This window comes from Mastomys coucha, unplaced genomic scaffold (assembly GCF_008632895.1).
Source record: "Mastomys coucha isolate ucsf_1 unplaced genomic scaffold, UCSF_Mcou_1 pScaffold15, whole genome shotgun sequence".
NCBI lineage: Eukaryota > Metazoa > Chordata > Mammalia > Rodentia > Muridae > Mastomys > Mastomys coucha.
In genome coordinates, this window is record NW_022196897.1 from 112,471,064 (window position 1) to 112,483,384 (window position 12,321).

Below are 12,321 nucleotides of genomic sequence, written 5' to 3' on the forward strand. Positions count from 1 at the left end.
AAAAAAAAAAAAAAAAAAAAAAAAGGTTACCATCGCTACTTCCTATTCCCCAAGCTTTTGGTAAACACCACACAGCAGTGCACAGAGCGAATGTGAGGGGCAAGGACATAAAATTCAACACATTTGTAACTAGGCAGTCTGTTTGGAAAGCTGTCCTTTGGAAGGGGGGCGGCTAACCTGGCATTTCTGAAGCTCTACTTGTTTAGAGCTGATTGCTGAAAGCTGTCTAATAAATCAACCTGAGTAACAAGTTCTCGGTCCTCAGTCAGTTTAAGTAGCTTTGAACCCCAACTCGTGACTCAAAGCTTGTGACTTCTAAAAATAATTACTAGTACTAGTGACATTAGCAGACACTGTTCACGGGATGCCAACAAGCTGAGCGTCTGTTACCATTAGAGTAAACAGCCAGTCAAGCTACTGCACAAACCTCACTGCATTTGATTTACTATTAGAAACACAAAATACAACTCTCCCCAAACCGTTAGGCTCTCTAGGGGAAAAAAGTCATTTATTAACTCTACATTAATTAGAACTCTGGCTTCAGGTAAAGTCAAATAAATGGAACTGAGTACTGTAGCTTTAGAAGTATCCAGAAAATGTCAAAGGAAACTGGCCTTGAAGCTACACAAAAGCATTTGTAACTAATTTTTCTAAATTTACTTTAATGTAAATGTAGAAAAATCCATCTTCTTTTCATGAGAAATTTACAGAGAGGGTGAAAGATTCCAAGTCAAGTACTATAGCACTTATGTGATGATATCTGAACCTCATGCGATCAGGACCACCTCAGCCATTAAAAAAGGATACGGCTGAATGTACAGAGCCCGCTTGGCATGTGTGAGGCCTCAGGTTCAATCCCTGGACACCTGCTCACACCACCCCCAAGGACAAGTCTCCAATGGAAAGTTCTACACTTCCCCATTAATTAAGCTACAAGTTAAGATTCTCTTATCCAAAATACTTGAGACTGAAAGTGTTTCAGATTTTGAAATTTTTGGTATATTTGCCTATTCATTAAGAGATATTTTGAGGATAGGATGGATTCAAACATGAAATTAACTTCAACTTCACATACAACTCATACACAGAGCCAGAGTCCATGATGTCAGAGGAGAGGCACGGCAGCAGGAATACCCAAGAGCTCACATCTGACCCACAAGTAGGAGGCAGAGGAAGAGCTAACTGGGAATGGGTCCCCTCAAAACCTGCTACCAGTGACACACATCCCCCAGCAGAGCCACACCTCCTTATCCTTCCCAAACAGTTCAATCAAGTGGCAGTCAAGCATTCAAGTATACTGACCTATGAGGGCCATTCTCATTCCAACCACCAGACCTCTGAATCTTAGATCTTAGAGCATTTTGAATTTGGAACTAGAGATCTTTTAACCTCTATCACTATCCTTGCACTCAAAACAGATATATGACATTACAATGAACCAAATTGTTAGTATTGTTAATAGATTCTGTTTTATTTTACTTCTTTTATGTTTATTTTAAAACGACTAAAAAATTCTGAAACATACAAAAATGACTGTGTATAAATATTATAGAGAAAGTAGGTCTATTTTGTGTTTTAAAAGTTAATTGTGGCCGGGCAGTGGTGGTGCGTGCCTTTAACCCCAGCACTTGGGAGGCAGAGGTAGGCAGATTTCTGAGTTCGAGGCCAGCCTGGTCTACAGAGTGAGTTCCAGGACAGTCAGGGCTACACAGAGAAACCCTGTCTTGAAAACAAACAAAAAAACAAAAACAAAACAAAACAAAACAAAAACAAAACAAACTTAATAGTGAAAAGGGTGGTGGCGGTGTAGGCCTTTGATCCCAGCACTCAGGAGGCAGAGGCAGGCAATTTTCTTGAGTTCCAGGACAGCCAGAGCTATACAGAAAAACCCTGTCTCAAAAACAAAAACAAACAAAAGTTAATAATGTATGATAGTTATAATAATTTTATGAGGGCTACTGAAACACACACACACACACACACACACACACACACACACACACACAAAATTCAGGGGTTTTGTTTTGTTTTGTTTTGGTTTTGGTTTTGGTTTTTTTGCCTCTGCCTTCCAAGTGCTGGGATTAAAGGTGTGCGCCACCACCGCCCAGCACAAAATTCAGTTTTAAAATGAAAATCAGAAAAGAAAAAAGAAAGAATATCTAGATAGTGAACCAAAAAATTCAAACCAACAAAACAAAGTTTTAAACAGTTTAAAAGAGTTTTCCCAACTCTTTCAAATAGTAACAAATGTATTTGTAATTAACAGTATGCTGTAACACTGTCTTAAGAAATTGGCCTATACTAACATTCAATGGTTAACAGCTAGATTAAATGTAGTCTTTCAGAAGTAAGTTTATTACCCTACTTCATACTGGAACTGAGGCACCAAGAGCAAGGTAAATTTTTCAAGGTCAGAACTAGAATGACTAAATCAGTTTTCAGGTTTACCTGGCCACCAGATTCCTGCTCTTTACTAGGTGTTATTCTGTATTCTGAAAGTCTTTGTGGAATAAAATAATGATGCCACCTTACACAAACAAGAAGTAGCCTTTGTTTTCAGATACTTTAAAATGGATTTTCCTGTAATTAGTTGTTTTATTTAACTGCTGTGTCACATAGGGAATGTGTAAACTAACCTTATAATGGTTAGTTTAATGAGCACTTTGCCACAACCTACAATAAACCAGAAAAGGGGCCTCATGAGAGATTGTCTAGAACAGGTTGCCCTGTGAACATATCTGTAAAGGATGATCTTGATTAGAGGGAAGACTCACCCACTTTGGGTGGCACCATTCCCTAGGCAGGAGACCCTATACTGAATGAATGGAGAATGCCAACTGAGCACTGGCTCATGTGTGTATTCATTTTCTCCTTTATTCTTGACTGTTGAGGTGACTAACTGCTTCAAGTTCCTGCTGCCTTGGCTTCCTGCATGATGGGCTATAACCTGGAATTGTGAGCCAAAATAAGCTGGTTTTCTCCTAAGCTAATTTTTATTGTCAGGGTATTTTATTATAACAATAGGAAATAAAATTGAACCGTTGAAGCCTGCCTCTGGGACTATCACTGTTCTGTGTTTAGCTGCTGTGAAACAGAAACATATATATGTATATGAGTACACTGTCGCTGTCTTCAGACATAACACAAGAGGGCATCAGATCCCATTACAGATGGTTGAAAGCAACCATGTGGTTGCTGGGAATTGAACTCAAGATCTCTGCAAGAGCAGTCAGGGCTCTTAACCACTGAGCCATCTCTCCAGCCCAGAAACATGTTTTGTTTTGTTTTGTTTGTTTTGGTTTGGTTTGGTTTGGTTTTCTGAGACAGGGTTTCTCTGTATAGCCCTGGCTGTCCTGGAACTCACTCTGTAGACCAGGTTGGCCTTGAACTCAGAAATCCCCGTCTCTGCCTCCCAAGTGCTGGTATTAAAGGCATTTGCCACCACTGTCTGGCAGAAACATGTATTTTTAAATACCATAATTATTAAGAATGAAACTTGGGTGGCCAAGGGCAGAACATATGCTCATGACAAATATGAATACTCACTGGTGGAATTCCTTCCATATCCTCCTACCCTTCCCTCTCTCAATAAACACAGAAAGGGAAAAGAAGAAAATGCTAGAATAACTAGAGAAACATTAAAAAGAGTAGATCTCCAGAGAAATGAATGCTTTTAGGTATATAGTAACTCTCAAATAATCAACTGTTTCCAATGTTGCAAAGAAAGACCTGGAAGCTATACACAAGGTGGCTGTCCCTCCTGAAAGAATGACAGAAGGATGGGGCAGTTAAAAGGGGCCTTCACTTCCACCTGAGACACTCATTTCTCTTTTTGGTTTTTGTTTTGTTTGTTTATTTGTTTTTGAGACAGAGTTTCTCTGTTTAGTCTGGCTGTCCTCAAACTCAGAAATCTGCCTACCTCTGCCTCTAAAGTACTGGGATCAAAGGCGTGCGCCACCACCACCTGGCATTCACTTCTCTTTTTAAAAATACTTATTTCTATTGGGCTGTGGTGGTGCACACCTTTAATTCCAGCACTTGTGAGGTAGACGCAAGTGGATTTATGAGTTTGAGGCCAGCCTGGTCTACATATAGAGTGAGTTCCAGGACAGCCAGGGCTATACAGAGAAAACCTGTCTCGAACCACCCCACCTCCTCAAAAAAAAAAAAAAAAAAAAAAATTATTTCTTTTCATGTGCATGAGTGTTTTACCTGCACATATGTCTTTATGCTGTATTCCTGGAACTGAAGTTAAGGATACATATAAGACCCCATGTGGGTGCTGGGAACTGAATTCAGGTCCTCTGCAAGATCAGCAAGTATCCCCAACCATAAGCCATCTCTCTAGTCCCTGTATTATTTTTTTTTAGCACTTATTCTATTCTGTCTATCTAATACTGTATCTCAATGTGGATATGTGTATGGGGTGCAGGAAGCCTCTGTCATGTGTAGGAACTCCTGAAAGTAAAGTTACCGGCAGTTGTGAGCTGCTTGGATGTCAGTGCTGCGAACTGAACTGTGGTCCTTTAGAAGAGCAATACACACTCTGGGCTCTCTCCCCACTTTTGTACCTCTTGTTTAAAGAATACAAATATGAAGGCTGGAGAGATGGCTCACTGGCTATGAGCACTTGCTGCACTTGCAGAGGGTCAGAGTTTGGTTCCTAGTATGAACCTGTAACTCCCCTTTCAAGGAACCTTCTAGTTTCTGCAGGAAACTCCCCACTGAGCATAAATACATCTTAAAGTATTTTAATTAAAAAACACAAATACAAGTTGAGGAATGGTGCCAGACTCTGATAATCCCAGCATGCAGGAAGGTAAGGCAGGAGGGATGCTGAAAGCCCAAGGCTATCAGGAACTACATTTGAGCTTAATACAGCCCAGACTACAGGGAGAGGCCCTGTCTCAAAAAGGCAAAACTTAGACACAAGCCAACCAAGGAACAAATATATATTACTGTGTAATTAAAACACTCAGGAAAAAAAGGATTGCAGTAAAAAAAACAGTCAACAGATGTTTAGAACATTAACTGCCAAAAACATATTCACTAAGTAGAGGAAAGGCCAGATGTGTCATAGTGAACATTTTTTCAGACAGTTTTACCATTTCCCAGAAAATACTATAAGAAGAAATGTCTGGGTAAAAATAAATGATAAAGAATGGCAGCATGGGGCTGGAGAGATGACTCATTGGTTAAGAGCACTGACTGCTCTTCCAAAGATCCTGAGTTCAAATCCCAGCAACCACATGGTGGCTCACAACCATCTGTAATGAGATCTGACGCCCTCATCTGGTGTGTCTGAAGACAGTTACAGTGTACTTAGATATAATAATAAATAAATCTTTAGGCCAGAGTGAGTGGGGCTGACTGGAGTGAGCAACCTTCATTCCCAGCAACCACATGATGGCTCACAACCAACAGTACAGCTACAGTGTACTCATATACATAAAATAAATTAATAAGTAAGTAAATCTTTAAAAAAAAGACTGGAATCATGTATAGTAGAATATTAATATATAGCCAGTAAAAGATTTTTTTTTACAAGAAATTATAAATGAGTGGCTAGAGAGATGGCTCAACGGTTAAGAGCACTGACTGCTCTTCCAGAGGTCCTGAGTTCAATTCCTAGCAACCACATGGTGGCTCACAACCATCTGTAATGGGGTCCCAGGCATTCTTCTGGTATGTCTGAAGACAACTACAGTGTACTCATATAAGTAAAAAGTAATAAATCTTTAAAAAAAAAAAAGAGGGCTGGCGAGATGGCTTAGCGGGTAAGAGTACTGACTGCTCTTCGAAGGTCCTAAGTTCAAATCCCAGCAACCACATGGTGGCTCACAACCACACATAATGAGATCTGACGCCCTCCTCCGGTGTGCTGAAGACAGCTACAGTGTACTTACATATAATAAATAAATCTTAAAAAGAAAAAAAGAAAAAAGAAAAAAAAGGAAAAAGGAAAAAAGAAAAACCTAAGCCACATGGTTGTGGCTGCTGCACACACCTTCAATCCCAGCACTTGGGAGGCAGAGGCAGGCAGATCTCTGAGTTCAAGGCCAGCCTGGTCTACAGAGTTAGATCCAGGACAGCCAGGGCTACACAGAGAAACCCTATCTTGGAAAGCAAAACAAAACAAAACAAAACAAAACAAAACAAAAATCTAAACTTGTCTGCCATGGGAGCTTTAGGTTTGACCTCCAACATTAGGGGGAAAAAACCAATGCGGGTGTCATCTTCATAGAAAAATTATCATCTATTTTAATATTAATAATTTAGTGAAGGACCTGTGGCCACAAATACCTTTTGTATACATTAATGCGGGCTCACCCAATAGCATTGATAAGTAGTCAAAGTAGGTATTATTATTATTTTATTTAAATATTAAAAGGAAATTGTAGTATTTACCAGAAAGAATACCAGTTAAAAAAGCCTGTAACATAATGTTGGCTGTCTCTTCTTAAGCATTCCAGCAGATGCTGTGAGCCATCTGAACTGCTTCTCTGGTAAGAACGTCTGCAGCCACTTACTCCAAGGTGATGACTCTGTTCAGGTGGCTACTGACATGCGTGGGGCAGCTGGAGGGGGTGGTTCACTTTACTAGCACAAATCAGAAACAATTGCTTGACAAACTGCCTCTGGGAAGGGGCCGTGGAGTGGCCTGAGCTGAGCAGGTGAGGGCTTCTCAGCTCTCTTCAATTTCAATGCAAAACAACTTTTCTGGAATTCCAAAAACATGTGGTGGCGGGGGAAGAAGGGAGAGGGAAAAGGAGGGGGAAGGGAGAGGGAGGGGCTTTTACCTATGTTGAAAAATAACTCAAACAATATATTCTGAAATTATGATTTTCTTTGTTAAATGAATTTTAAAGAGCAACCTTGATATTGAAGTTAGTTTGGAAATTCAAATGCTGGATCGAACATGAATGTTACTATAAACTTTTGGTTTTGCTTAGTTTGGTTTTTAGTTTTTCGAGACAGGGTCTCTGTGTAGCTTTGGCTGTCCTGGAACTCAGTCTGTAGTCCAGCCACCTCTGCCTCCCAAGTGCTGGGATTAAAGGCCTGCATAACTGCTGCCTGGCTTCACTGTAAACTTCTATTGTCAGTTTCAAAACCCAGTGCCTCTTTTCATAGTTGCACCTTACATGCTACTTGTGTGGACTTGAATGCACGCTGTGATGCTGCTGTGTTCTCCAATGTCCTCCCACAGCGCTGTCAGCACTCACGATGGGCACCACTGCTGCAGCAAGCGGACGCCAGCAGGGCATTCTGGGGTAACCCCAAGTTTCTGACACATAAAGAGCTGCGGTAGTGCAACAGCAGGTGAATTATAAAGTACAAGCACATACCTGGTAGCTGCTGCCTTTCCAGAACTTTTTCATTTCCTTACGACTCCAAGCAACGATTGAGACAGTAATAAGTGTACAAGGTACTAAATAGAGGAGAGCAGGCTGCCCCGTCTTCATCACCATTAGGACAACAAAGGTAATTATCATGCCAACAGCATAGGCTGTGGGAAAACAGAAGGGCAGGTCAGTTTCCAAGAATGGGATTCCTTCCCCACTGAAATGTTAGTTTTTAAATATTTCTGAAGACATCTCTAAGACTGAGTTTTAAAATTATGTGTTTGTATCTGTGTGGGTTTGTGACTGTGGGCACAGGCTCCTGAGGTTAGAGATGTCAGGTGCCCTAGAACAGGGAGGGGCTGGGCTTTTATGATTGCCTGTGTCTCCAGCGCCAACAAGGTCTGATGCCCCTGAACCTGTGAGTTCCTGTGCTTACCTGAATGCGCATACCTACACAGAGGCACACACAGATGCATAACTAAAAATAAACCAAATCTTAAGTTTGTCCTAATACATACTACAGACTTCCTTAACTATGACATACCAAATATTTGGATTTTTCCTACTGATCTGGAATATTATATGAATGTAGGGTCTCAGGCAATTTAGTCTAGCTACATAAAGATGAGGTGGTGGAAGATCATGGGGGCTGAGTGAGCTTCCCAAAGTTACACAACAGAACAGACAAGTACCCCAGCACTGCCTTTTGACTGAGTGCTCTTGACTCATGCTGGCTGCTACTGGGTGTTACTGCCCTTAGAGGATGCCCTACTCAAGGCCTCAAGCTTCTTTCTCTTTTCTGTATGGAGTCTGTTTCCCCTCCCTTTCTGCCCTCCTCTTCTCCTCTTTCTCTCCTTACTTCTCCCATGCTCTCTGCACGTCCTCCTCTTCCCTCTCTTAGCTTTCTTTCATGCTGTCAGGGTGACATTTCTAGTGACATCGTTCTTCAACACCACAACACAGAGATTTAACTCTGTATGGCCTAGAAAGCCTTCAGGAACATCTGTGGCTTTGGTGCAGGTCTAAGCACTCAGAGCTTTGGATACTGAAATATCTATGCAGAATGTTCAGAGGTATCAGAGCTTTTTCTTTTAAATTTCCTATTATTAACATTTCAATAACAGAAACAGAAGTAATTACTGCCTGCCATACCAAATAACTAACAAAACATTAATTCATTTACATAAATTCATGGTTACCTTTATACAATGCTAAAAAAAATCAAATAATAAATATTTACTACTTGTGTTCTGGGTATTTAATAAAATTATAAAACTATATATAAAACCTCAACTTGTACCAGGCAGTGGTGGCCTTTAATCCTAGCACTTGGGAGGCAAAGACAGGTGGATTTCTGAGTTCGAGGTCAGCCTGGTCTACAGAGTGAGTTCTAGGACAGCCAGGGCTACACAGAGAAACCCTGTCTCGAAAAAAAAAAAAAAAAAAAAAAAAAAAAAAAAAAAAAAAGACAAAAAACAAAACAAAAAACCCTAAAATTGTTTTCTGAGACAAGGTCTCACTATGTAGCTCAGGCTGTCCTAGAACTTGCTATGTAGACCAGGCTGGCTTCAAACTCACAGAGATCTGCTTGCCTTAGAGTGCTGGAATTAAAGGTGAGCTCCAACACATCTAGTAGAACCTCAAGTTTTAATTTAAAGCCTCTAAAATCTTGTGATATAAAGTATGATTATTCCACTTATTTTTGTTTCTGAGTCCGGGTTTCATGCAACCCAAGGCCTTGAACTTGATACACAGCCAAGAATAACCTTGAACTTCTGATCTTCCATAGTCCCGAAATTACAAGTGCACATCCACCAATCCTGACATTAATTATCTCTTTTTCTTGTAGCACCAGTGGGGTGGGACCGGTGGGATGGGGTGGATGTCTAAAACAGTGTTTCTTTGTGTAGCCCTGGCTGTACTGGAACTCTGTAGATCTGATGGCCTCGAACTCACAGATCTTCCCTCCTTTGCTTCTGAGTGCTGGGCTTAAAGGTGTGCACCACGCTTAGATCGATTTTATTTTTTTATGTGTATGAATGTTTTGCCTGCATGTAGGTATGTGCATCATGTGTATAACTGGGGCCAGAAGAGATCAGAAAAGGTTGTTAGATTCTCTGGGACTGAAGTTACAGACAGTTGTTGAGTCACCATATAAAAAGTGGGATTTGAACCAGGTTCTCTGCAAAAGAAATATATCCTCTTAACTGCTGTGCCAACTCTCTAGCCTAGCATTTCACTATTTAAAATCAGAAAGTAGTTGGGTGGTGGTAATGAATGTCTTTAATTCCAGCACATTGAAGCAGAGGCAGGCAGATCTCTGGGATTGAGACCAGACTTGTCTAGACTAAGTTCCAAGACATTGGGGCCACACAGAGAAACCCTGTGTCTAAAAAAACCAAGCCGGGCGTGGTGGCGCATGCCTTTAATCCCAGCACTTGGGAGGCAGAGGCAGGCGGATTTCTGAGTTCGAGGCCAACCTGGTCTACAGAGTGAGCTCCAGGACAGCCAGGGCTATACAGAGAAACCCTGTCTCGAAAAACCAAAACCAAACCAAACCAAAACAAAACAAAACAAAAACTAACCAAACAAAAGACCTTAAAGATGTTTTAAGGTCAGGTGTGGTGGCATATGCCTTTAATCAGAGTGCTTGAGAGTCTAAGGCACATGGATCTCCATGAGTTTCAGCATAGTGTGATATACTATAGTATATTCTATATAGTCAAGGCTATACAAAGAAACCTGTCTTAAAAAGCAAACAAACCAAAATAATTTGACTATCCATTACAGGTTATTTGAATGAGCTTTGGTTTACATAAAGTACTCTATTAACTTTTACTAGATTTGCTGTTTAATCTATCTCCGCATGTTTAAAAAAATGCTACTTACCTCCTCACCAAAACTGAGCTCTTTATAGCAATGCTTGCATTGTTAGTAACTCTATTTTGGGAGACATCTGTGTGACACTGTGACATTTACTATTGATTTTTTATCTGTATTTATGTATAGACTTATTTAGTCAGGGTCTCATATACTCAAGGATGCTCTCAGACTCCTGTACCTGAGGAATCTTCTTTTTTTTAATGAGTACATTGTATCTGTCTTAAGACCACCTTAAGAGAAGGTCAGATGCCACTACAGATGGTTGTTAGCCACCATGTGGTTGCTTGGAATTGAACTCAGGATCTCTGGAAGAGCTGTTGGTGCTCTTAACCACTGAGCCATCTCTCCTGCCCCAGCTAAGGAGATTTTAAACTCCTAGCTCTCCTGCCCCTATCTCCTACATGCTGGGATTACAGGTACATGCCACCACACTAGTATATGTGGATCTGGGGATCAAGCCTAAGATGCCATGCAGGCTGGGCAAGCACTCCACTAACCAAGCAACAAGCCAGCCTGACATAAGGCAACATTTAAACACTTCTTATGGCTTCCTGCCTAGGGCTAAGCACAAGGTCGTCTGTAACACTCATGGGAAAGTCCTAAGAGGGAAACACACTTTTAGCCCTTTGGCTTTTTCTCCCTACAATATAGCCAACATAATAATAAGAATAAGAATAAGAATAAGAATAATAAACAAATTTTACCAATTGTGGATGAAATATAGTATATAGAAGAACCAGTCTGAACATCAAATCTTCTACAATATGCAATCAACAGGCCTAAAAGAAAACCCACATTATTTTCTTAAAATAGTAACAATACAGATTCAACTGTTAGAATGGGCAACAATACAGGTTGTTGAATTTCACGTTTCTTTTTTTGCATTATGAGAGCATTTAAGTATCTTAAATTAAGAATGAACTTTTACATGTCAATTTTTAAAATTTTGATACTTTAAACATTTGCCTCAGGCCAAGCAACAGTAGTTCAAGAACATGAACTTTATTAGCTGCTCAATATTCTATGTTAAAGAGAAAACATTTCATTAAAATATACATATTGAATAGACAAATGGAATTACATGAACTCTCCCACACAGCGAAGGAAGCAATCAAAACAAGAGCTACCTATACAATCAGAGTATCTGCAAAACACACCTAGTAATGGCTGACACCTAACACGTGTGAGGACCCCAAACAAGCCGACAGTAAGAAAAAACATAACCCAGTGAGATAAATGGGCATAGGATTTATCAGCATTTCTTGGGTTTACCTAAGTGCTTGAGAACAAATAACAAAAAATTAAAAACAAACCAGGCCCAGTGACATTAGCTTGTAATTCAAGGATTTGGGAAACTGAGACAGCCTGGGCTACATATCAAGGAAGCTTTAAACAAACAAACAAACAAATCTAAAATGTGATCAGCAATTCCAGTACTGGGCATATATCCAAGGAAATGAAATTAATATGGTAAAGAGACATGTTAGGTATTAAGAACAGCCAATCTTGGTACTTATTAATGAATGAATGGATAAAGAAAATGTAGTATGTATACAGAACCAAGTAATATTCATCTTTTAAAATGGAAACTGGGCTACAGGGATGAAGCTTGGTGTATGTATTATCCTCTGTTTGGATTCCCAGCACCCACATGTGATAGCACCTGTTTATGATCTCAGTGTCAAGAGGAGAGACACAGGTGGATTTTAACAGGTTCCCAGCCCATTTGAACTAGCAACCTCCATATGCAGTGAGGATCCTATCTCAAAAAATAATGTCGAGGGCTGGAGAGATGGCTCAGTGGTTAAGAGCATGGACTGCTCTTCTAGAGGTCATGAGTTCAAATCCCAGTAACAACATGGTGGCTCACAACTATCTGTAATAAGATCTGATGCCCTCTTCTGGTGTGTCTGAAGACAGCTACAGTGTACTTAGATATAATAAATAAATAAATCTTTAAAAAAAATAATGTTGAGCTGGGCATTGGACTGATGGTTCAGCAGTTAAAAGTACTGGCTGTGCCGGGTGGTGGTGGCGCACGCCATTAATCCCAGCACTTGGGAGGCAGAGGCAGGCGGATTTCTGAGTTCGAGGC

General features: G+C 40.3%; 1 protein-coding gene across 2 annotated transcripts in view; it reads right to left on the minus strand.

Annotated features, from left to right (window-relative positions):
* The window catches only part of Sppl2a (signal peptide peptidase like 2A), a 41,092-nt gene that overhangs the window by 5,083 nt on the left and 23,688 nt on the right, over positions 1-12,321 (minus strand). For both annotated transcript variants that reach the window (XM_031371790.1, XM_031371791.1), the window contains 2 exons: positions 10,931-11,005; positions 7,347-7,507 (listed from right to left, as the gene is read on the minus strand). In XM_031371790.1, coding sequence (XP_031227650.1) covers positions 7,347-7,507; positions 10,931-11,005 — 236 coding nt within the window. The remainder of the gene's footprint in view (positions 1-7,346; positions 7,508-10,930; positions 11,006-12,321) is intronic.